At 47.4% G+C, this 24,588-nt stretch overlaps 1 protein-coding gene across 1 annotated transcript in view; it reads left to right on the forward strand.

Annotated features, from left to right (window-relative positions):
• LOC145356002 (leucine-rich repeat-containing protein 75B-like) overlaps nt 1–24,588 on the forward strand; it is a 57,835-nt gene that overhangs the window by 15,575 nt on the left and 17,672 nt on the right. Inside the window, exon 5 of the mRNA XM_080208555.1 lies at nt 14,378–14,490. Within this exon, the coding sequence (XP_080064681.1) occupies nt 14,378–14,490 (113 nt within the window). The remainder of the gene's footprint in view (nt 1–14,377; nt 14,491–24,588) is intronic.

Below are 24,588 nucleotides of genomic sequence, written 5' to 3' on the forward strand. Positions count from 1 at the left end.
AGGTCAGAATCTTAATTTTCCGAGCAAAGGACTCAGTTCCAGTATGACGTGAGCATTAGGGAGAGGCTGTGGCCAAGCCACCAAAAGCAGATTCTCTACCCCAGATAGGCAAAAGCCTTGCTTTCAGCTAAGCAGCTGCGTTAAACCTGTGAAAAGGAGAGTTTTGGGGGAGTTTTGTTTGATTGGAACGCCTTAGTTATATTTGTTAAGGGTTATACATTATCATGATTGCTTTGTTTTTGTTTGTAATTGATAAAAATTATTGCTGATTTTCTTTCCATACACGTTAACTCTATTACTAAATAAACTTGGTTGGGTAAAAGCTGTCTAGTGGGTCATTTGAATCATACCAAGAGTGAAATACATCCTAGCCAAATTCAAGATGCAAAACTTATGATCCAGGCGGGCTTCATAAAACACTTTGGAGTTTTGGGGGGGGGGGCTCTTGCGGATTTAAAATCTATATTTCCTGATTGATTTGGGATTGTTCAACTCAAAGACGGTGAGTAGTGAGCATATTTGTGTTTTCAGGTGTTGTATTTAGGTTTAAATAGGTAGTGCCTTGTAGAATAATGGTTCTTTCAGAGGCTTAGGAGTTCCTGGGGGAGAAAAAAAGAGTCAAAAGGTGACTGAAACAAAGCTTTTGGAAATGGCAAAAACATTTTGGGGATCTTCATCTGGAGTTGGTCGTAGCAATGTCAAATCCTGAGACTGTTTGACACAGATCTACTCTGTAAAATAGGGTAACATATGCGGTCCCCGGTGCTGTTAGCAACCACCTTCAGCCCGTAATTCATTACAGAGAGTATTCCAGTTTATGATGATCCATACGTATCTTTTTTGGAGGCTTTTAACATTGTTCCAGAACATTCTGAATAACAGAGCTCCTGTTGCTGTGCGTAGCTTCTTCACATCAAAGATTTTCACACATTTGAACAACAATGGTTTTGTTTGAGAGTCTTGCTGAGAATTCGGGCTCAGAAGACACCCGTGTGTTCCCGTCAGTGTCAACACTCTCTGTAGTATTTCGCTATAATTGTGTTCTTGAATTTTTCATACCCTGAGTCAACAAATTAAGAGCTGATGCTGATGCATTATGTTAGCGCAGAGCACAGAATGAATTAAAGGATCTTGGATTAATTCTGCACTTTATCATGTCCTCAGGAAATCCCAAAATCTTTCCCAGTCAGTGGAGAATTTTTAGTGAAACCTCTTTGTAGGAAAACGCGTATGTATTGTGTATTTGATCCCAGACCGACTGTCATTCGAGAATCTTCAAAGGGAGGAGAATTGGCACTGTTCCCATTCCCAGTTCCCACCGGCTGTGAGTTCCTCTCTAAGCCCACAGGATAGCAATCATACAGCACTACTTTCACAATACAATCTCCATTCCAAATCAATCAAGGAATCTCAGCCTTGTTGCTTGATACTCTTCCCCCTCCTGTGTAATAAAAATTCCATGGACCCCTGACAATGCAAGTATTGTTGAAAATTAGCATTGAACATTTTCCAGCTACCTAGGTTAGATCACTTGTCTCCACAGTGCTTATTGTGTGATAGGAACCATATATTGTTGTATGACATTTATGTGTATATGTGTACATGAATGAATGCACATTTCAATCCTTTTGGCATCAGTTATCCAGGTTTACAGTTTTAACAATTGTGAATTTACCAGCTGGTCAGTGAAGAAATTTAGCAAAACTCTGGCTAACAAGTTGGAGTGAGGAAATTCCTCCTTCCAATCAAGCAAATCACACAGCCTGGAGCCAATCCTCCGAGGATTCTGCTTCCAATCCCTTCCTGACTCCATCCCGTGGGAGCAAACAGTGGACCTGGCATGAGGCAATGATGTTCCAATGGTTTGCTCTTTTGGAAAGCAAACTTCTGAGGCAGTTATCTCATTTGTTTTTGTGATGGGATCTCACCTTAGGTTCATAAGGAGGAGGCGTTAGCAATTCTTGAGAATATGAAAATAGATAAGTCCCCTGGGCCGGATGGGATTTACCCTAGGATTCTCTGGGAGGCTAGGGGGGAGATTGCAGAGCCTTTGGCTTTGATCCTCATGTTGTCATTGGCTTCGGGATTAGTGCTGGAAGACTGGAGGATAGCAAATGTTGTCCCCTTGTTCAAGAAGGGGAGTAGAGACCATCCTGGGAATTATAGACCAGTGAGCCTTACTTCTGTTGTGGGCAAAGTTTTGGAAAGAATTATAAGGGATAGGATTTATAATCATCTAGAGGGAAATAAATTGATTAGGGATAGTCAACACGGTTTTGTGAAGGGTACGTTGTGCCTCACAAACCTGATCGAGTTCTTTGAGAAGGTGACCAAAGAGGTGGATAAGGGTAAGGCAGTTGACGTGGTGTATATGGATTTTAGCAAAGCGTTTGATAAGGTTCTCCATGGTAGGTTACTGCAGAAAATGCAGATGCATGGGGTTGAGGGTGATTTAGCAGTTTGGATCAGGAATTGGCGAGCTGATAGAAGACAGAGGGTGGTAGTTGATGGGAAATATTCAACCTGGAGTTCAGTTACAAGTGGTGTGCCTCAGGGATCTGTTTTGGGGCCACTGCTGTTTGTCATTTTTATAAATGACCTAGATGAGGGTGTAGAAGGATGGGTTAGTAAATTTGCTGACAACACCAAAGTTGGAGGAGTTGTAGACAGTGAGGATGGATGTTACAGTTTGCAGAGGGACATAGATAAGCTGCAGAGCTGGGCCGAGAGGTGGCAAATGGAGTTTAATGCGGAAAAGTGTGAGGTGATTCACTTTGGAAAGAGTAACAGGAGTACAGAATATAGGGCTAATGGAAGGACTCTTAGTAGTGTTGACGAGCAGAGAGATCTCGGGGTACATGTGCATAGCTCCCTGAAAGTTGGCACCCAGGTTGATAAGGTTGTTAAGAAGGCGTACGGTGTGTTAGCTTTTATTGGTAGAGGGATTGAATTTCGGAGCCATGAGGTCATATTACAGCTGTACAAAACTCTGGTGCGGCCGCACTTGGAGTATTGTGTACAGTTCTGGTCGCCGCATTATAAGAAAGATGTGGAGGCATTGGAAAGGGTGCAGAGGAGGTTTACCAGGATGTTGCCTGGTATGGTGGGAAGGTCTTATGAGGAAAGGCTGAGGGACTTGAGGCTGTTTTCGTTAGAGAGAAGAAGGTTAAAAGGTGACTTAATACAGACATATAAGCTGATCAGAGGACTGGACAGTGTGAACCTGTTTCCTCGGATGGTGATGGCTAACACGAGGGGACACAGCTTTAAATTGAGACCTCACACTGAGTGAAGTTTTATGTTGTGAGCCCTTTTACCAAATGGAACTCGAACTGGATGTTACTCAAAACAGCAAACTCAGTGTGGATATAATCAGAGAAGGATTTACAGTTTACTGGAGCTCTAAGTCCACCTTCGTTTCTGGGCATCCTGCCCTCATTCTCATGACCCTCCCAACCTCTCCCTGCATCACAGAAACATCCATTTATAGGATTTATAGGTAGTTATAGGACGGATGTCAGAGGTAGGTTCTTTACTCAGAGGGTAGTAAGGGCGTGGAATGCCCTGCCTGCAGCAGTTGTGGACTTGCCAACTTTAAGGGCGTTCAAATGGTCAGTGGATAGACATATGGATGATATTGGAATACTGTAGATTAGATGGGCTTTAGATTGGTTTCACAGGTTGGCGCAACATCAAGGGCCGAAGGGCCTGTACTGCGCTGGAATGTTCTATATGTTGACAAAGGGGAAAGCGGCCATGTTTGTTTGGGCTGTATTTCCAAGAGGTATTTCGAATAGACAGGAAGGCAGATTGAAGTTATTCTCAGCGGTGGGAGATAAGTTGAAAGAGAACACTTTTGCAGGGAAGCATATAGCCGAGTCTGAGTTGATCTGGTTTGGTGTGGGTTTGTTTACGTTCCCCGTGGGAAACAGGCCAGGGCTGACTGACTGACTGCCAGCGAGTGACAGATCTGTAACACCCACTGGGCACCGCAGCCAGCAGCACACGCAAAACATCCCCAAACCACCCGGCCCAAACATCAAGTTCCACAACCTCAAACTGTCCATGCTCGTCAAAAACGATACAATCCCCTGACCCAGGAGGAGTTCACTTTGACCACGAGAAGAGGCTTAAGGGAAATACTTTTATTCAGTTGAAAAATGAAGGCCAGGTTCAGGATCCAAGTCAAATATAAACGTGTTAGAGCTGTTTCTGGGTTGATTTATTACACTGATCATACAACATACAAGAGTCACCCCTGAGGCTCCTGGAGAAATATGATCTTGGTGAATCTCGGCTATGAAAGCCACGGTGAGCCGAGCGGGGGAGATTCTGCAGGCGTGCACCATCTTGGTGAAACCGATGCCAGTGGAATCTGGATTATTTGGGTTTTAGCTGAGGATTGGACTCTAAATCTTGTATTGGCGAAAGGACTGGAACCCTGAGGAAGACTGTGGCTGGGATTTTCAACCTCCTGTATGACAGAAGTTTCCGTGATGCAGGGAGGGGCTGGGAGGGTCATGAGGATGAGGGCAGGATGCCCAGAAATAAAGGTGGACTGTAAATCCTTCTCTGATTATGTCCTCTCCGAGTTTACTGTTTTGAGTAACATCCAGTCCGATCTCCTCTTGGTAAAGGGCTTGCAACGTAAAACTACACTCAGTGTGAGATCTCAGTGCCCTTGTGCAGAGGTAGGTGCCCATGCTGGGGGCTGAGACACAGAGAGAGAAGTCTCTTTACAATTGCAGAGAGGGGGATTTGCAGCCTCCCTGGAACATGCACGTGTACAGGATGGGAAAACATCGTTCTGCAGCACTGAGTGAACCAGCCAAGTCTCAACTCCCTGGGCAGCCATCTGTTATTGAGATTCTAGCTGACACATAGTCATGTCGAAGATTTATTCAGCATTATAGCAATAGCACTGTCAGGCAGTAGATTTATTACTGTAATTATAATAATCCATCAATTTCAAATCTCCCAAACTTTTAAAAGTCTTCCTCTCTGTCTGTTCCTATTTGTGAGGGTATTAGAGATTACAGCCACGTTGGACAAGCCCCCCCGTATACACAGTGGGTGAATGACCCGCTCTGCCATTTTCACATTGACAGGGCACCACCCCGAGTGTAGCCTGAGTGGTCATGTGGAAACATGGTATAACGGCTAGAAAAGAGGTCACGTGGAGTGGAGAATTTATTCCCTGGGAGTGTGGGACTTACCCCTGGGAGCAGGGAAGTTACCGCTGGGAGCGCGGATGTTACCCCTGGGAGCCAGGGAGTTACGCCTGGGAGAGTGGGAGTTAACCCTGGGAGCACGGGGGTTACTCTAGGAGCGCGGGGGTTACCCTAGGAGCTAGGGGGGTTACCCTGGGAATGTAGGAGTTACCCCTGAGAACAGGGTTACCCCTGGGAGCATGGGAGTTAACCCTGGGAACGTGGGAGTTACCCCTGGGAGAGTGGGAGTTATCCCTGGGAGTGCAGGAGTTACCCGTGGGAGCGTAGGAGTTACCCTTGGGAATGTGGAAGTTACCCCTGGGAGTGTAGGAGTTACCCCTGGGAGTGGGGAAGTCAACCCTGGGAACACGGAGTTCCTCTGGGAGCGCAGGAGTTACCCCTGAGTATGGGAGTTACCCCTGGGAGTGCGAGAGTTACACAGTAAGAATCTCACGACACCAGGTTAAAGTCCAACAGGTTTATTTGGTAGCAAACACCACTAGCTTTCAGAGCACTGCTCCTTCATCAGGTGAGTGGGGGTTCTGTTCACAAACAGGGCATATATAGACACAAACTCAATTTACAAAATAATGGTTGGAATGCAAGTCTTTACAGGTAATCAAGTCTTAAAGGTACAGACAATGTGAGTGGAGAGAGGGTTAAGCACAGGTTAAAGAGATGTGTATTGTCTCCAGACAGGACAGTTAGAGAGATTTTGCAAACCCAGGCAAGTCACGGGGGTTACAGATAGTGCGACATGAACCCAAGATCCCGGTTGAGACCGTCCTCATGTGTGTGGAATTTGGCTGTCAGTTTCTGCTCAGCGACTCTGCGCTGTCGTGTGTCGTGAAGGCCGCCTTGGAGAACACTTACCCGAAGGTCAGAGGCTGAATGCCCGTGACCACTGAAGTGTTCGCCAACAGGAAGGGAACACTCTTGCCTGGTGATTGTCGAGCGATGTTCATTCATCCGTTGTCGTAGTGTCTGCATGGTCTCCCCAGTGTACCATGCTTCGGGACATCCTTTCCTGCAGCGTATCAGGTAGACAATGTTGGCCGAGTTGCAAGAGTATGTACCATGTACCTGGTGGATGGTGTTCTCACGTGAGACGATGGCATCCATGTCGATGATCCGGCATGTCTTGCAGAGGTTGCTGTGGCAGGGTTGTGTGGGGTTGTGGTCACTGTTCTCCTGAAGGCTGGGTAGTTTGCTGCGAACAATGGTCTGTTTGAGGTTGTGTGGTTGTCTGAAAGCAAGAAGTGGGGGTGTGGGGATAGCCCTGGTGAGATGTTCGTCTTCATCAATGATATGTTGAAGACTCCAGAGAAGATGTTGTAGCTTCTCCACTCCAGGGAAGTACTGGACGACGAAGGGTACTCTGTCCACCGTGTCCCGTGTTTGTCTTCTGAGGAGATCGGTGCGGTTTTTTGCTGCGGCGCGTCGGAACTGTCGATCGATGAGTTGAGCGCTATATCCTGTTCTTATGAGAGCGTCTTTGCGTCTGGAGGTGTCTGTTGCGATCCTCCTCATCTGAGCAGATCCTGTGTATACAGGATCTTGGGTTCATGTCACACTATCTGTAACCCCCACAACTTGCCTAAACTTTAAAAATCTCACTAACTGTCCTGTCTGGAGGCAATACACATCTCTTTAACCTGTGCTTAACCCTCTCTCCACTCACATTGTCTGTACCTTTAAGACTTGATTACCTGTAAAGACTCGCATTCCAACCATTATTTTGTAAATTTGAGTTTGAGTCTTTATATGCCCTGTTTGTGAACAGAACTCCCACTCACCTGACGAAGGAACAGCACTCCGAAAGCTTGTGGCATTTGCTACCAAATAAACCTGTTGGACTTTAACCTGGTGTCGTGAGACTTCTTACTGTGTTTACCCCAGTCCAACACTGGCATCTACACATCAGTGCGGAAGTTACCCATCGGAGCGTGAGAGTTATTCTTGGGAGCGTGGGAATTACCCCTGGGAGTGGGGGAGTTACTCCTGGGAGAGGGAGAGTTACTCCTGGGAGTGGGGAAGTTACCCCTGGGAGTTACCCCTGGGAGTGGGGGAGTTACCCCTGGGAGCAGGGAGTTACCCTTGGGAGCGGGGGGAGTTACCCCTGGGAGTGGGGGAGTTACCCCTGGGAGTGGGGGAGTTACCCCTGGGAGCAGGGAGTTACCCTTGGGAGCGGGGGGAGTTACCCTGGGAGTGGGGGAGTTACTTCTGTGAAGGTGGGAGTTACCCCTGGGAGCGGGAGAGTTACTCCTGGGAGTGGGGGAGTTACTCCTGGGAGCAGGAGTATTAATCCTGGGAGCGGGGGAGTTACTCCTGGGAGCAGAGGAATTATTCCCATATCTGGGGAAGTGCTGTGTGTCGCTGTTAAGCTCAGCTACCTTTGTTGGAAGTCCTTGTTTGGTGACTTAGGGAACCCACTTGCTGCACAGAGTTAATGGAAAGCATGATCTTGTCCCGGCAGTGCACGGCTCCCATGACAACCTCTGATGTTCTACAATCTCTCCTTCCCAGTGTCACTAAATCTGGGGATATCTTTCTAAAATGCACTAAAAGCCTGGTCACATCTGTCAGCATGAAGGAGGGGGGAGCTCGGGGGAGTGTTCACAAAACCAATAAGATGCAGCAAGATCCCGCAGACAGCAATGAGAGGATTAATGAGTCGGTCTGTTTTACATGAAGAAGGAAGACTGATATTGTGAGTCGTTCCTGCTCTTCATTAACAGTGCCATGGAACCATCAGCGTGGGAACTCATGGCCAATGCTGCACTCCCTCGCTGCTGCGCTAGAACGTCCGCCTGGATGATGTGCTCAAGGCTGGGGTTTGAACCTCAATTGCCTGCAATGCCCTCCACCCCTACACTGATGATAAAACCCTCCATCGATAGACCCTGACCCAGTGTATGTCTACCCCTCCAGGGCAGAGCTCCCTTGGTCCCACACTCCAGTAAGGGAGAAATAGATCTACATTCATGTCTACAGTTTGCCACAGAACTGCTCCATAGCCAGGGAGTTACCTTTGTAGTTTGGTCTCGACTGTTTTGTAGGCACGTTCCAAATTGAGAGCCAATTAGCCTGCCCGGTGGCACAGCTTTGCTGCTTCTCAATGCCAGGGACAAAGGTTCAATTCCAGTCTCGGATGACTGTCCGTGTGGAGTTTGCACGTTCTCCCCATGCCTGCGTGGGTTTCCCCCAGATGCTCTGATTTCCTCTCAGAGCCCAAGGACATGCAGATTAGGTGCATTAGCCAGGCTAAATTGCCCCTTAGTGTCCGAAGATATGTAGGTTGGGTGGATTAGCCATGGTGCGGTGTTACAGGAGTGGGTGGGCCTGGGTAAGATGCCCTTTTGGAGAACAGCCCATATCTGCACTGTAGGGATTCTGTGGTTCTGATCACAGCCAAGAGGATGTCTCAGCAAACTAGGCCTCACTCCATTTCTCCTGTCATCACTTTATCGGCAGTGCCTGTCACAGTCTCCTGTAATCTCCCCCTTACTCCTGCCTGAGTTAGTCTTCCTGCCATGGTGCAATTCAGCATGTTTTACAAGATTAAATAGAAATTGGTGTCAGACCCGAGGTAATCCCTCAGTAACCGTTGGGAATCTCACCCTGCAGAACGTTACGATGTTGACAGTAAACACTCCCACTCTCCTGACAGTTTATTAAACTTAATCCGCTGACTTCAGTGCTTCTGATAATCAGCAGTTGCCAATTTAATTACTTTCTCTCCTTCAGGTTTTCATGCTGTAACCATAGAGACCACGTTCAGTCCCTGATCAAATCAAATTACTATCGTTCATTCTCAGAGTAAAACATTTTCAGGTGCAGCCGTCCAATTTGAGTAAGGCAGATGGTTTATATCTCCAAACAACTTCTAACCACGAAACACCACTGACCCGGAACCTTCCGTCCTTCATCCACTGACCCGGAACCTTCCGTCCTTCATCCACTGACCCGGAACCTTCTGTCCTTCATCCACTGACCTGGAATATTCTGTCCTTCATCCACTGACCCGGAACCTTCCGTCCTTCATCCACTGACCCGGAACCTTCCGTCCTTCATCCGCTGACCCGGAACCTTCCGTCCTTCATCCGCTGACCCGGAACCTTCCGTCCTTCATCCACTGACCTGGAATATTCTGTCCTTCATCCACTGACCCGGAACCTTCTCTCTTTCATATGTTCCATCTGAAAGGCTTTAGTAGTGGGTGCTTGAGATAAACCCTGGTGACGAGAGAATAAGAACATAAGGACGTAAGAAACAGGAGCAGGAGTCGGCCATCTAGCCCTTCGAGCCTGCCCCGCCATTCAATAAGATCATGGCTGATCTGAAGTGAATCAGTTCCACTTTCTTGCTTTCTCCCCATAACCCTTAATTCCCCTGTCTGTCAGAAACCTATCTACCCGTGACTTAAATATATTTAGCGAGGCAGCCTCCACCACTTCAACGGGCAGAGAATTCCAGAGATTCACCACCCTTTGAGTGAAGAAGTTCCTCCTCAACTCTGATCTAAACTGTCCCCCCACCTTATCTTGAGGCTGTGCCCTCTAGTCCTGCTGTCCTTTCTAAGTGGGAAGAATCTCTCTACCTCTACCCTATCCACCCCCTTCATTATGTTATACATCTCTATAAGATCCCCCCTCATCCTTCTAAACTCCAACAAGTACAGACCCAGTCTATTTAGTCTCTCTTCATAGTCCAACCCCCTCATCTCCAGTATCAGCCTAGTGAACCTCCTCTGCACTCCCTCCAAGGCCAAAATATCCTTGCGCAAGTGCGGCGACCAAAACTGCACACAGTACTCCAGCTGCGGCCTCACCAGTGCCCTGTACAGTTGCAGCAAGACCTCCCTACTTTTATATTCAATCCCCCTCGCTATGAAGGCCAGCATCCCATTTGCCTTCCTGACCACCTGCTACACCTGCAGACTGGGTTTTTGCGACTCATGCACAAGGACCCCCAGGTCCCTCTGCACCGTAGCATGCTGCAGCTTTTCGCCTTTTAAATAGTAATCCCTCCTACTATTATTTCTGCCAAAGTGGATAACCTCACACTTGCTAACATTGTACTCCATCTGCCAGTGCCTCGCCCACTCGCTCAGCCTATCCAGAATAAATGCACCTAATGGAGGGTTGCACACAGTGACAGTCCCAGGGCTGCCTCTGTACATCTTAATTCACACAAATAGATAAATGGCCCAGATTCAGAACAAGTTGGTTAAAGTTCACAGGTAATATTAAACAGTGGGGGCGAGTCTGATATTTACAGAGGGGCCTTCTCAATGTTTACAAGTGGGTAGAACTGTGGTCAATAATATTCAACACACAGTCCTGCACGCACTGTTGGAGAATATGGAGAACATAATGTACCGTGTCAACCTGTCCAGTGAAGAGATCTGAGCCCAACAATACTAGTCATAGCCTGTCTGCAGAAGGATCTAGATAGGCTGGGCGAATGGGCCAGGAACTGGCAAATGGAATTTAATGTTGGCAAGTGTGAAGTTGTCCACTTTGGTAGGAATAATGGTAGGAAGGACTATTACTTACGTGGTGAAAAACTGCAGCATGCAATGGTGCAGAGGGACCTCGGGGTCCTTGTGCATGAGTCGCAAAAACCCAGCCTGCGGGTGCAGCAGGTGGTCAGGAAGGCGAATGGGATGCTGGCCTTCATAGCGAGGGGGATAGAATATAAAAGTAGGGAGGTCTTGCTGCAACTGTACAGGGCACTGGTGAGGCCGCAGCTGGAGTACTGTGTGCAGTTTTGGTCGCCGCACTTACGCAAGGATATTTTGGCCTTGGAGGAAGTGCAGAGGAGGTTTACTAGGCTGATACCGGAGTTGAGGGGGTTGAGCTATGAGGAGAGGCTGAATAAACTAGGCTTGTACTCGTTAGAGTTTAGAAGAATGAGGGGAGATCTCATTGAGACGTATAAGATGACGAATGGGATAGATAGGATAGAGGTGGAGAGGCTCTTCCCGCTCAGAAAGGACAGTAGGACTAGAGGGCACAGCCTCAAGATAAAGGGGGGGGGGCAGTTTAGAACGGAGTTGAGGAGGAACTTCTTCACTCAAAGGGTGGTGAATCTCTGGAATTCTCTGCCCATTGAAGTGGTGGAGGCTGCCTCGCTAAATATATTTAAGACGCGGGTTGATCGGTTTTTGATAGACGAGGGGATTAAGGGTTATGGGGAGAAAGCGGGAAAGTGGAACTGATCCACGACAGATCAGCCATGATCTTATTGAATGGCGGGGCAGGCTCGAAGGGCTAGATGGCCTACTCCTGCTCCTATTTCTTATGTTCTTATGTCTTTGTAGAGCTAATAACTAGCAGGCAAAGCTGAGCTACATTGGACTGTTAATGGAGCTTCTATAGGTCATCACATTGAGGTTGGATGGTGTTGTGGTCAGGCTGTATTTGGAGTATTGTCTGCAATCTAATTATTAGATTAAATGGGGATTTTCACAGTAACTTCATTGCAGTGTTAAAGTAAGCCTTACATTTTACTTGAGGCACCAGAGAAGTATTTGCACCCTAGAGGTGGTGTGGGAAATGTCAGGAGAACGAGCCCTGGTGTCAGAGGGCTGGCATCAGGAGGAAAAATTCCAAAAACCTGGCTTCTTCGACCTCAGTGGTTGAGGACTGTGGGATAATAGGGGTTTAGTCATCACAGTAAGAGCTGCCTGATTTTTTTCCTTTCACTAACCTCAGCGATGGTTGATAATTTAGGATCAACTATTTGACAATAAAGTTCAAGTAATCCCGATTAAGTGGAACGGTACGATTAGTCCTGGATACCATTCCGAGTTGAAGCACGGGATTGAGGGAGATGGATAACAATGAGTTCATTATTCATGACCTCCAAAAACGTGGATTCTATCAGGTTACACTGGGAATGAATCTAAAACAACCAGAACCAGTGCCCCTCCACCCTATCCTTCAGCTAGAGGAGAGGATTCCTCTAAAATACAGCCAGACGCCCAGTCAAATGTTCAACAGGGATTCCATCCTCATCACTGGACAACATACCGCAATGTTCACCAACCACAGGGGCTCGATGTGATCCCACTGCTGTGTCATCGAGGAGCAGAATTGGGGCCAGGACAAACGTCAGGAAGAATAGCGGATCCGAAGGCTAGAAATCATTCGAGAGGCAGACAGATATTACAGTGAAGAAAGGATTGTAGGTTTCTACCTATCTGGAACATCATTGGGTACATTGGCTATTAGGTAAAGTGGTCACACTACTAGACTAACGCTCTAGAGAACCAAGTTCAAATCTCACCGCAGATTTGATTTTGTTTAATTAAATAAATCTGAAATATAAAGTGATGCTGACCATGAAACTAGCATTGACTGTTCACCTGGTTGGTTAATATGAGGCAAGGAAATCTACCTGATCAGGCCTACACGTGACTCCAGACCACAGTAATATGGTTGATTCTTAAATGCTGTCTGAAATGGCCTCAACAGCTTCTAAGGTGACTCAACACCGCCTTCCCGAGGGCAATTAGGGATTGGCAATAAATGTTGGTTCTAGCCAGTGATGCCCACGTCACGTAAATGAATAAAAAACATACAGGAGGAAGCTACTCAGTCTCTCGCACCTGTTCCACCATCAATTAAATCATGCCCGATCTGTGCCTCGAGCTATATATCCCTGCCTTTGCCTCATGTTCCTGATCTCCCTACCCAACAGAAATCAGGATCTCAATCCTGCAATTGGCTGCTCTGTGTGTGTGTGTGTGTGTGTGTATACGTATGTGTGAGTGCGTGTGTGTGTGTGTCTGTGTATGTGTGTGTGTACGTGTGTATGTGTGTGTCTGTGTATGTGTGTATGTGCGTGTGTGTGTGTGTGTCTGTGTGTGTGTGCGTGTATGTGTGTGTGTGCGTGTCTGTGTATATGTGTGTGTGCGTGTCTGTGTGTGTGTGTATACGTGTGTGTCTGTGTGTGCGTGTCTGTGTGTGTGTCTGTCTGTCTGTCTGTATGGGGAGGGGGACGGGGAGAGGGTGGGTTTCTATATTTCTATGAACTTTAAATGCAAATGTGTTCCCTGATTTTCCAGCTGAACAGTCTCACTCTGATCTGAAGATTACACTTCTTTGGTTTTGATTGCCCCCTCCCAGCGGTTTCCCTCGTATCTGCCCCATCCTGTACTCTCTCACAGGATGTCGCCAGCTGGGTCAGCATTTGTTGCCCATCCTTAATTGCCCGTGAACTGAGCGGCTCACTCGCCCATTGCAGGGGGGCAATTCAGAGTCAATAGTAATGGAGTGACATGTCAGCCAGACCAGGTAAGGACGGCAGATTTCCTTCCCTAAAGGACGCTGATGACCCAGATGGGTTTTTACAACAATTGATGACAGTTTTACTGTCATCACTGAGATCAGCTTTCAACCGCAGATTTATGAACTGAATTTAAATTCCACCGGCTGCCATGGTGGGATTTGAACCCATGTCCCTATCAATACCTTTTAACATTTTAAACACGCTGATCAGAACATAACATAAGAACATAAGAAATAGGAGCAGGAGTCGGCCATCTAGCCCCTCGAGCCTGCCCCGCCATTCAATAAGATCATGGCTGATCTGAAGTGGATCAGTTCCACTTTCCCACTTTCTCCCCTTAATTCCCCTGTCTATCAGAAACCTATCTACCCGTGTCTTAAATATATTCAGCAAGGTAGCCTCCACCACTTCAACGGGCAGAGAATTCCAGAGATTCACCACCCTTTGAGTGAAGAAGTTCCTCCTCAACTCTGTTCTAAACCACATTTATGCTCAGCAGCCTGCCTTTGTAGTTTAATCTTTTTACTTTTGGTATCATTCTGGTGAACCCATGCTACATCCCCACCAAGGACAATATATCCTTCCCGAGGGGCAGCCGAATACGCTGCTCCAGATGGGATCTGATTAAGACTCTGTATCACTGAGACTAACCTTTATATTCTATATTTATATTCTAGTCCCTTCAAAAAAATAGACCAATTCTCCATTACCAGTCCTGGTTTCTGTCCATTAGTTTCTAATGATTTGTGATGAACTGTGTGGGTTGAATGATCTCCCTCTTGTATTTATCACTGCAAAAAGGGACAGAGGGTGCACGGCCCAGAGGACCAACTCAGGTTCAAGGTTTAACCACTGTCCATTTGTTTTAGGAATTGGAGCCTCAGAAGTCTTCCGAAAAGCTTTGCCGACAGCTCATTTATCACCTGACCCCACACTCCAGGTGGCACCGACAGACAATGTCTAGGCAGAAGTCACAAGCCTGGTGAGTAGCAGTGGTCACTGACAGACGCCACGTTGGAGACACTTGCCCCTCATTCCCTAACCTGCTCAGACAATGACCCTCACCCATCCGGCTAGCTGGAAAGGTTTCACGTCGTGTTCGGCCAGGTCAAATCGGAGAACAGATTTTTAAACACAGCCGGAATATTATTTTCCTGAGAAGTGAGAGGTGGCTGTTGATTTCAAGAAGGAATTAGATTTGTCTCTTGGGGGGGGCTAAAGGGATGGGGGAGGGTGACAGAGGTGAATCTGATGATCAGCCATGATCAAGATGAATGGCGAGACAGGCTGGAAGGACCGAGTGGCCTACTCTGCTTCTAGTTCCTATGTCTCTATCCAATCTCAGGAAATGGTTGTCAAATAGGAGGCAGAGAGTGGGGGTCAATGGGTGCTATTCGGATTGGTGGTTGGTGACTAGTGGGGTGCCCCAGGGGTCGGTGCTGGGGCCTCAGCTATTTACCATTTATATAGATGATCTGGAGGAGGGAACCGAGTGTAGGGTGTCGAAATTTGCTGATGACACCAAGATTGGGGGAAAGGCAAATTGTGCGGAGGGTGTGGAGAGTCTGCAGAAGGATCTAGATAGGCTGGGCGAATGGGCCAGGAAATGGCAAATGGAATTTAATGTTGGCAAGTGTGAGGTGGTCCACTTTGGTAGGAAGAATGGTAGGAAGGACTATTACTTACGGGGCGAAAAACTGCAGCAGGCGACGGTGCAGAGGGACCTCGGGGTCCTTGTGCATGAGTCGCAAAAACCCAGCCTGCAGGTGCAGCAGGTGGTCAGGAAGGCGAATGGGATGCTGGCCTTCATAGCGAGGGGGATTGAATATAAAAGTAGGGAGGTCTTGCTGCAGCTGTATAGGGCATTGGTGAGGCCGCAGCTGGAGTACTGTGTGCAGTTTTGGGCGCCGCACCTGCGCAAGGATATTTTGGCCTTGGAGGGAGTGCAGAGGAGGTTTACTAGGCTGATACCGGAGTTGAGGGGGTTGAGCTATGAGGAGAGGCTGAATAAACTAGGCTTGTACTCGTTAGAGTTTAGAAGAATGAGGGGAGATCTCATTGAGACGTATAAGATGATGAATGGGATGGATAGGATAGAGGTGGAAAGACTCTTCCCGCTCAAAAAAGACAGTAGGACTAGGGGGCACAGCCTCAAGATAAAGGGGGGGCGGTTCAGAACGGAGTTGAGGAGGAACTTCTTCACTCAAAGGGTGGTGAATCTCTGGCATTCTCTGCCCGTTGAAGTGGTGGAGGCTGCCTCGCTAAATATTTTTAAGAAGCGGGTTGATGGGTTTTTGATAAGAGAGGGGATTAAGGGTTATGGGGAGAGGGCGGGAAAGTGGAACTGAGCCACGACAGATCAGCCATGATCTTATTGAATGGCGGGGCAGGCTCGAAGGGCTAGATGGCCTACTCCTGCTCCTATTTCTTATGTTCTTATGTTCTTAAATGAAGCTCTGGGAAAAGCTCGAAGAAGTTGGATTTGTTCGGCTGAGAACGTAAACCTCTTCAACATGACCTCGACAAAGAGGTGAGGGGCAGCACAGTGGCAGTGTGGTTAGCACTGTTGCCTCACAGAGCCAGGGTTCGATTCCCGGCTCGGGGTCACTGTCTGTGTGGGGTTTGCACATTCTCCGTATCTGCGTGGGTTTCCTTTTGGGTGCTCCCGTTTCCTCCCACGGTCCGGTAATGTGCGGGTTAGGCTGATGAGCCGTGCTAAATTGCTCTTTAGTATCGGGGGGGGTGGGGGGGGGGATCCATAGGGTAAATATATGGGGTTACGGGAATAGGGCCTGGGTGAGATTGTTGTCGTTGCAGGCTCGATGGGCCAAATGGCCTCCTTCTACAATTAGGAGAGCAGTTGATAAAACTGAGGCCATTCAAGAATTTCTTGTGTTGACGGGTTCACACCCCAGGACAGGGAAATTTAAATGTGGATCAGGAATAAAAAGGGGGCAATTTAGAGGGGAACACTCTTTGTGTAATGATGGAACTACACATCGTCACATTTAGTAAGGAATATCCCCTTCGAACTAATGACTTTGTTTATTTATTTTTATTTTGGGCTTAGAGAATCGTTAACTGGTTCATGCAAGGGTATTGACAGGTCTTATGTCTGAGAGAAAGACTTTAACATGTGTCAGGGCACACCCGGTGTAGCTGGAGATGGGGAGGTTTTGGTGCACGCTGGAGCAGGGCAGGAATAAGCCCAGGCCTTTGAGTCAATATCCTACATCTCTTTGGCTAAATAAGCAATGGCAGTACCTACTTTGAGACTTTGCCCCTGGAATATGCAGGCAATACACCATCCTATTGAATGAGAAAGGATTTTGGGGGCGTTTTTTACCAGCTCGTCACGCCAGTTTGCATGCAAAGGAGGGAAATTAGGTTTGAGCACAGTTTCTCACCTCTCATGATATCACCAGCCCTGTTCTGGCAGCGGAATCACACCCAATATTCATTCGCTCATTTTAATATTATTAGGGAGCCCCTGGACACAATTGTCTGGCCTCACTTGGTTTAAGACTTCACCAGTGAAGGTTCTCAGTGGTGAAGATCATGTATGGTCCCTGCCAACGGACGTGATGGCCTTGCCGATGGGACCGGAGACTACCCGGGGTAGTCAGGGGCAGGGGCGGGCAGTGTCGTTTGGGCAGTACCTTGGCATTCTGGCACCCTGGCAGTGCCCACTGGGCAGTGCCAACGGGCAGGGTCGAAGGGGCGGGGTGGGGCCTAAGGGGAGGGCGGGGACCTGAAAGGCATTGAGGCCTGAAGGGGCGAGGCTGAAAGGGAGGCAGGGCGTGGGAAGCTCCATAGGGGCTGCGTAGTCTTTATCCGGGATCTCCAGGAAGGTATTTGGAGCAGGGGGAAGGGTGGTGGGTGACGGGGCTGCGATCAGCAGGGGTGTGGGAATCGGGGACGACAATCGGAGGGGTTCACAATCGGGAGCAGTGATCGGGGGAGTACGTGATCAGGGGGGTGGGGGTGCGATGTCCAGGTGGATGGGGTGGGACTGACAATCCCCCATGCACTGTGTACTGTGCAGTAGTGCCCTCGAGCAGTCTGCAGCCAGCTTTCCAATGTGAATAGACTCCACCCACTCCCCCTACTGGCGAAAATCACACTTTGCCTCATTTTTTGTCTAAGTGTTGTACGATTGCACCTGGAAACTCATCCAAAAATGGGTGCCATTCTCCCCCAGTTTCATGCATGTTCAGCACTTAGAATTTTTTTGGTAAGATCGCCCCCTTTAAAAAAAGGAGAAAGTTGACACAGCTTTATTCCAGGAATTTCATCTCAATGACGAGGTGAACCTAGGGATGAGGCGGGACTAGGGTGGACAGGTTTTTTTTTGCCTCATTCTCAACCAGTAGCCAAGGTGTTGCGATGTTAGCCAATAAAAATGTGCCCCTTACATTGGAGGGCTGTGCGAAGGATAAGGGGAGAAGAAATGTGATTGTTAAGGGGTTATTGCAAGGGGAAAACATCTCCATAACAAATGTCAATGGTTTCCCCCAAACTATCCCTCTGATTTTGTTACTAAATACATGTCAGCATCAACAAATTCTCTTAGAGGTGGGACTTCAACTGTCATCTTAACCCTTTGATGGACAAACTCCCCATACCCAGGAATCCCCCACCTGACAGGCAGAGGGTTTAGCATGGGTTTGTGAGGAGGTGGGGTATTTAGATATAGGGAACACTACATCCTAAAGATATAAATTCCAGAATCGGAGCAGGCGAGGGGCAGACAATGGAAATGTCTATTGTAAAGTCCCACCCATTGAGTTCACTTTCTTCTCTGCTGCCCACCAATATCATACCAGAATTGACTATTTTTTCATGCCGCAAACAAACTGACATCCAATGGCTTCCTGCTGTGTAGATAGCCTCGTTATTTTTTATCATGCTCCTGCTTTTCTGGAATTTTTATTCAAGGGCTCCCCCCCACTTCCGATCCAAATCCCAGAGATTAATTGCACCTCTACTCAAGGATCATAACTTCATTTCAAACCTTAAGGCCAAATTTGATCACTCGGTCAATTCTCTGTCAATCCTGTGAGGAACCTGCAAGGCTTCATAGAATCATAGAACCCTACAGTGCAGAAAGAGGCCCTTCGGCCCATCGAGTCTGCACCGAACACAATCCCACCCAGGCCCTACCCCCATGTCCTTACATATTATTCCCACCAATCCCTCTAACCTACACATCCCTGGACACTAAGGGGCAATTTCTTAGCAACGCCAACCTAACCCGCACATCTTTGGACTGTGGGAGGAAACCGGAGCACCCAGAGGAAACCCACGCAGACACGAGGAGAATGTGAAAACTCCACACACAGACAGTGACCCGAGCCGGGAATCGATCCCAGGACCCTGGAGCTGTGAAGCAGCAGTGCTAACCCACTGTGTTTGTTGCAAGGGATTTGGTCATCTCGTATATAGCCAACAAAAAGAGTAAAATGCTGGAGCGACAGCGCCAGCTTTGAGTAAAATTGACTGAAACAGAGAGGGAGTATGGTAAGAATCCTAGCCGCTCAATATGGAAAGACATCAATGTAGTCTAATTGGCAGCGGCCTCCTTGCTGAGTGACTCAATGTGCTAAGAGGAGTGTAAACTTTGCCAAACGAAAGCTATGAGTTTGGAAAAAATTCTTAGCAGATACCTGGCATACCTTACTAGGAAGGAGGCAGATTCTCAGGCTATTCCCTTTGTGCTACACTTAATAGGACGATTAAAACGGGGGATATTAATAAGGCATTTCTACGCCAACTCATATCAAACAGACCTGCCTGGGGACGCACTGTCAAATCCTGATGACCAAAGATCAAACCTGAATGCTCCCATTTCCAAGGGCTGTTGCCCTGAGGGAGCTGCAACCTGGATAGTTCTGGGACCTGATGGTTTTGGATATGAATGTTACAGGGAATTTAAAGACTTGTTAATAGATCCTTTGATTGGAATGTATAACCATTCATTTGAAGCAGGTTGCTGCCTCAGTCGCTTTGTAAAGCCAATATCTCCTTAATTTTGAAGGCAAGCAAGAATCCTGAAGAACGCACCCCGTAGGCCAGTCTTGTTCTTGTAGATTTGAAACTGATGCCTCGGGTGCTGGTGTGGTGCCTTGGAATGACCAGGTGAACCTAAGGATGAAGTGGGACTTGGGGGGGCAAGGCCTCATTCTCAATCAGTAGCAAGATATTACTCCCCCAGGGTGAGCAGACTGAGGTTTTGAAGTTTATTTGTTATTGTTACAAGAACAAAGAACAAAAACAGCCTGGGAAACAGGCCCTTCGGCCCAACGAGCCCGCGCCGCCATCTCAACACCACCAGTCCCCCCCTCCACCCATGACCCTTATCTAATGTTTTATGGCCATCCACATTGAGGGAAACTAATTTAGGGACAATTTATTCCTGCCAATCAGCCTAACAGCACATCTTTGGGGTGTGGGAGGAAACCGGAGCACCCAGAGAAACCCACGCAAGCACGGGGAGAATGCGCAAACTCCCACAGACACCGGCCCAAATCCATGTGTCTGCACAGCAAACAGTGATAGTCACTGAGCTGTCGTCTTGCCCAGTATCTGGTCCAGTTTAGGCACACACTAACGACGTGAAGCACTAGGCCAATCTCAAACAACCAAGAGCAGCCCCAGTACGACCCATCACGTGTATGCCCCTCGTTGGACACAAGGCAGCACAAGTAGGCTTACATTCATGAAGTTACTGTGAAAATCCCCCAGTCGCCACACTCCAGCGCCTGTTCGGGTACACTGAGGGTGAATTTAGCATGGCCAATGCACCCGAACCAGCACATCGTTCAGACTGGGTCCATAAAGGGCTAGAATTTGGTTAACATCGTCAGCAGGTTGCTAAATATCATTCAGGTCTTTCAAAAGTAGGCATTAGATAGTTCAGTGATGTGTGTGGATGCAGGGAATGGTTTTGACACGGTGGAATTGATTTATTTATTCTATATGTTGAAGTTTGGGTTGGGAGGGGAATTTGTTAAGTGAATACAAGTCTACTGGTGGCAGTTCTTACTCATTATTTTAGTGTGGGGCTAGGCTGGGTTGCCACTATCCCAGTCATTGTCCGCAATAGCTATTGAGCGTCTAGCGGAGGAAATTAAACCTGACTCTTTGGTATGTGGGCCATTCAGTGGAGGAAAGCAATGCAAGATTACATTATACGCAAATGGTGTGTGACTATTTGTATCCAAACCGGACATTTCTGTTCCAGCCTTTATCGATGTTGTGAGTAGGTTCAGCCTTTTCTCAGGTTATAAAATCAATTTTACCAAGTCTGAAACTATTGCTGGAATTTTACCACCTCGCCCATCTGAGGCTTGTCAGATCTTGCCCCGGGCCAATGGAGAATGCTGTTCTGTGAGCCTTGGTGTGGAGATGCCAGCGTTGGACAGGGGTAAACACAGTAAGAAGTCTGACAACACCAGGTTAAAGTCCAACCAATTTATTTGATAGTAAAATCACAAGCTTTCAGGGTTTGTCCCTTCGTCAGGTGAATGGAGAGTTCTAGCCTCAGACAGAGCATATAACAGCACAGAGAGTTTACAGATTACTGATTAGAATGCGAGTCTTTACACCTAACCTGCTAGACCTTCCGGTAAGCGTTCTCCAAGGCGGCCTTCACGACAAACGACAGCGCAGAGTCACTGAGCAGAGACTGATAGCCAAGTTCCGCACACATGGGGACAGTCCCAACAGGGATCTTGTGTTCATGTCACACTATCTGTAACTCCTGTGACTTGCCTGGGTTTGCTAAACCTCACTCACTGTACTGTCTGGAGGCAATACACGTTTCTTTAACCTGTGATCAGTGCTCCTTCCACTCACATTGTCGGCCACTTTAAGACTTGAACAGCAGGTTAGGTGTAAAGATTCACATTCTAATCAGTAATCTGTAAACTCTCTGTGCTGTTATATGCTCTGTCCGAGGCCAGAACTCTCCATTCACCTGACGAAGAGGGAGTCCCCTCGAAAGCTTGTGAGTTCACCGTCAAATAAATCGGTTGGACTTAAACCTGGTGTTGTCAGACTTCTTTCTGTGAGCCTTGGGACAGGCGTGCCAGTAAATTTCCAACTGATGTCTCTGAGAAGGCTTAGAGGGAGACCCCCCCGCCGCCGCCTTTGCTTATTTCCCTTTAGATGGCCCCTCTCAGGGTTTACTCCTCTGGGTATTTTTGTTAGTCCCTCTTTCAGACATTTGTGTTGGCAAACGTGCCCCCACCGCTCGCCCGCCCCACAACCCCCTGCATCTACTAAGTGGGACTTACAATGTTGATCCTCCTCACCGATATCGTGGCTGGGTGAACAGCACTGATTAGGATGAATGTGCTGCCTAGGTTGTTGTATCCTTTACAGATGCTGCCAATCTTGCTTTTTGCAAAGGTCCTAAAGGAAATGAATGAAGTGTTTAGTTCCTTCACACGGATCAAAAATAGACCTCACTTAAAATTGGCCAAATTGCAGCTTCCTGGTTCGAAGTGGGGGGATTTGGGTTGCCGAATGTTAAGGTGTATCAGTTAGCCTCTCAGCTGAGTGTGAGTGGGTAAGAGGGAACCTCACCTCTATTTGGCTTCATATTGAAGCCGGCCAGTCTCAGTGCTCCTTACAAACTCTTGTTGTTTCTTAAGGGTTTCAAGATTGTGCCTGAGAAATGTGTGGATCCAATAATCATGAACACTCTGAGAGCGTGGAGGATGGCCTTGAGCTGGAAGGAAGATTTAATTGAACTTCCGCTCTCTCTCACATCCATTCAAAGTTGCCACCCAGTCTCATGGAGCGTGGTTCTGATGTTTGGAAGGTTGGGGCACTCATTAGGTTAGGTGATGTGTTTAGTAGAGCTCTGTGTTATCTTTTGAGCTCCTGTGTGAACAAAATGGTATTCCGAGACCCTCCCTATATACAGCAGAGACTTTATTCCTAATTAGGCATTTCCGTATCTCGATACTAGTGTCCCCCTGTGGAAATATCCTGCTATCTATTGAACCTAAGCAATTAATCAGCAAGTTTTACAACACTTAAAGTTCTAGATCCTTTGTGAATATACTAATGACTCTGCAGTCTTGGGAAAAAAAGCTTTGCAGTGAATATTGATGAGGAGACTTGGGGCAATATGTGGGAACATGCCAATAGAATCTGCAATAAAACAAAGGAGACTCAGCTTAAAATATTACACTGTCTGCGTATAAACACAGTAAGAAGTCTGACAACACCAGGTTAAAGTCCAACAGGTTTATTTGGTATCAAAAGCCACTAGCTTTCGGAGCGCTGCTCCTTCATCAGGTAAGTGGGAGTTCTGTCTTGGAATTTCCACTCACCTGACGAAGGAGCAGCATTCCGAAAGCTACTGGTGTTTACTACCACATAAACCTGTTGGACTTTAACCTGGTGTTGTCAGACTTCTTACTGTGTTGACCCCAGTCCAACGCTGGCACCTCCACATCATACGTATAAAGAGCCAGGATAGACCCTGCTGTATCTTCATTGTGCGAGTTGGTGAGACACTGGCCGGAATTCTCCAGCCTGCCATGGGAGTTGTAGAGGGCGGAGAAGTGGACCATACAAAGGTCTATTGACCGTGGGTGGGATTCTCCCGTTTTAAGATGAGCACGGCCAGAGAATCCCTCCCACTATGTCTGGTCCTGTGTCAGAATTAAATTGTATTGGTCTGGCATACTTAGAGAGTTTGAGAAGATATTTGAAACACCCTTGGAATTTGATGCTTTGTTTTTAATTCTGGGACTCCCGGATAGTAAGATAATAATTGATCCCTTGTGAGACATTAAATTGAGGCCCTGTCTGTGTAAAGGATCCCATGGCGCTATTTTGAAAACAGGAAGGCAAATTATCCCAAATATCCTGATACTTATCACTCAACCAGCAATCATTAAAACCTGGTACCCCGGTCATTTTATTCCCATGCTGTTTGTGGGATCTTGCTGTGTTACTGTATTTCCTGTGTTATAGAACATTACAGTGCAGTACAGGCCCTTCGGCCCTCGATGTTGCGCTGACCAGTGGAACCAATCTAATGACCCTCTAACCTAAACTATTCCAATGTTATCCATGTGCCTATCCACTGACCATTGGAATGCCCTTAAAGTTGGCGAGTCCACAACTGCTGCAGGCAGGGCATTCCACGCCCTTACTACCCTCTGAGTAAAGAACCTACCTCTGACATCCGTCCTATAATTACCACCCCTTAATTTAAAGCTATGTCCCCTCGTGTTAGCCATCACCATCCGAGGAAAAAGGCTCTCACTGTCCACCCTATCTAACCCTCTGATCATCTTGTATGCCTCAATTAAGTCACCTATTAACCTTCTTCTTTCTAATGAAAATAACCTCAAGTCCCTCAGCCTTTCCTCATAAGACCTTCCCACCATACCAGGCAACATCCTGGTAAACCTCCTCTGCACCCTTTCCAATGCCTCCACATCTTTCTTATAATGCAGCGACCAGAAATGTATGCAATACTCCAAGTGCGGCCACACCAGAGTTTTGTACAGTTGCAACATGACCTCACGGCTCCGAAATTCAATCCCTCTCCCAATAAAAGCTAACACACTGTACGCCTTCTTAACAACCTTATCAACCTGGGTGCCAACTTTCAGGGATCTATGCACATGTACCCCGAGATCTCTCTGCTCGTCGACACTACCAAGACTCCTTCCATTAGCCCTATATTCTGTACTCCTGTTACTCCTTCCAAAGTGAATCACCTCACACTTTTCCGTATTAAACTCCATTTGCCACCTCTCAGCCCAGCTCTGCAGCTTATCTATGTCCCTCTGCAAACTGTAACATCCATCCTCACTGTCTACAACTCCTCTGACTTTGGTGTCATGTAATAGCATATACTTGAAATGTGTTTCACTAGCTGCAAAGTGTCCTGATGTTGTGAAAGGTGCTGTGAAAATACCACTTCTTCTTTCTCTTTTATTCACCTGACAGATTAATGGCGGTACGTTGGCGCAGTGGTTAGCACTGCTGCCTCACAGCGCCAGGGACCCAGGTTCAATTATGAACTTGGGTGACCGTTTGTGTGGAGTTT

This window comes from Carcharhinus amblyrhynchos, chromosome 20 (genome assembly GCF_965287045.1).
Source record: "Carcharhinus amblyrhynchos chromosome 20, sCarAmb.v2.hapA, whole genome shotgun sequence".
Lineage (NCBI taxonomy): Eukaryota > Metazoa > Chordata > Chondrichthyes > Carcharhiniformes > Carcharhinidae > Carcharhinus > Carcharhinus amblyrhynchos.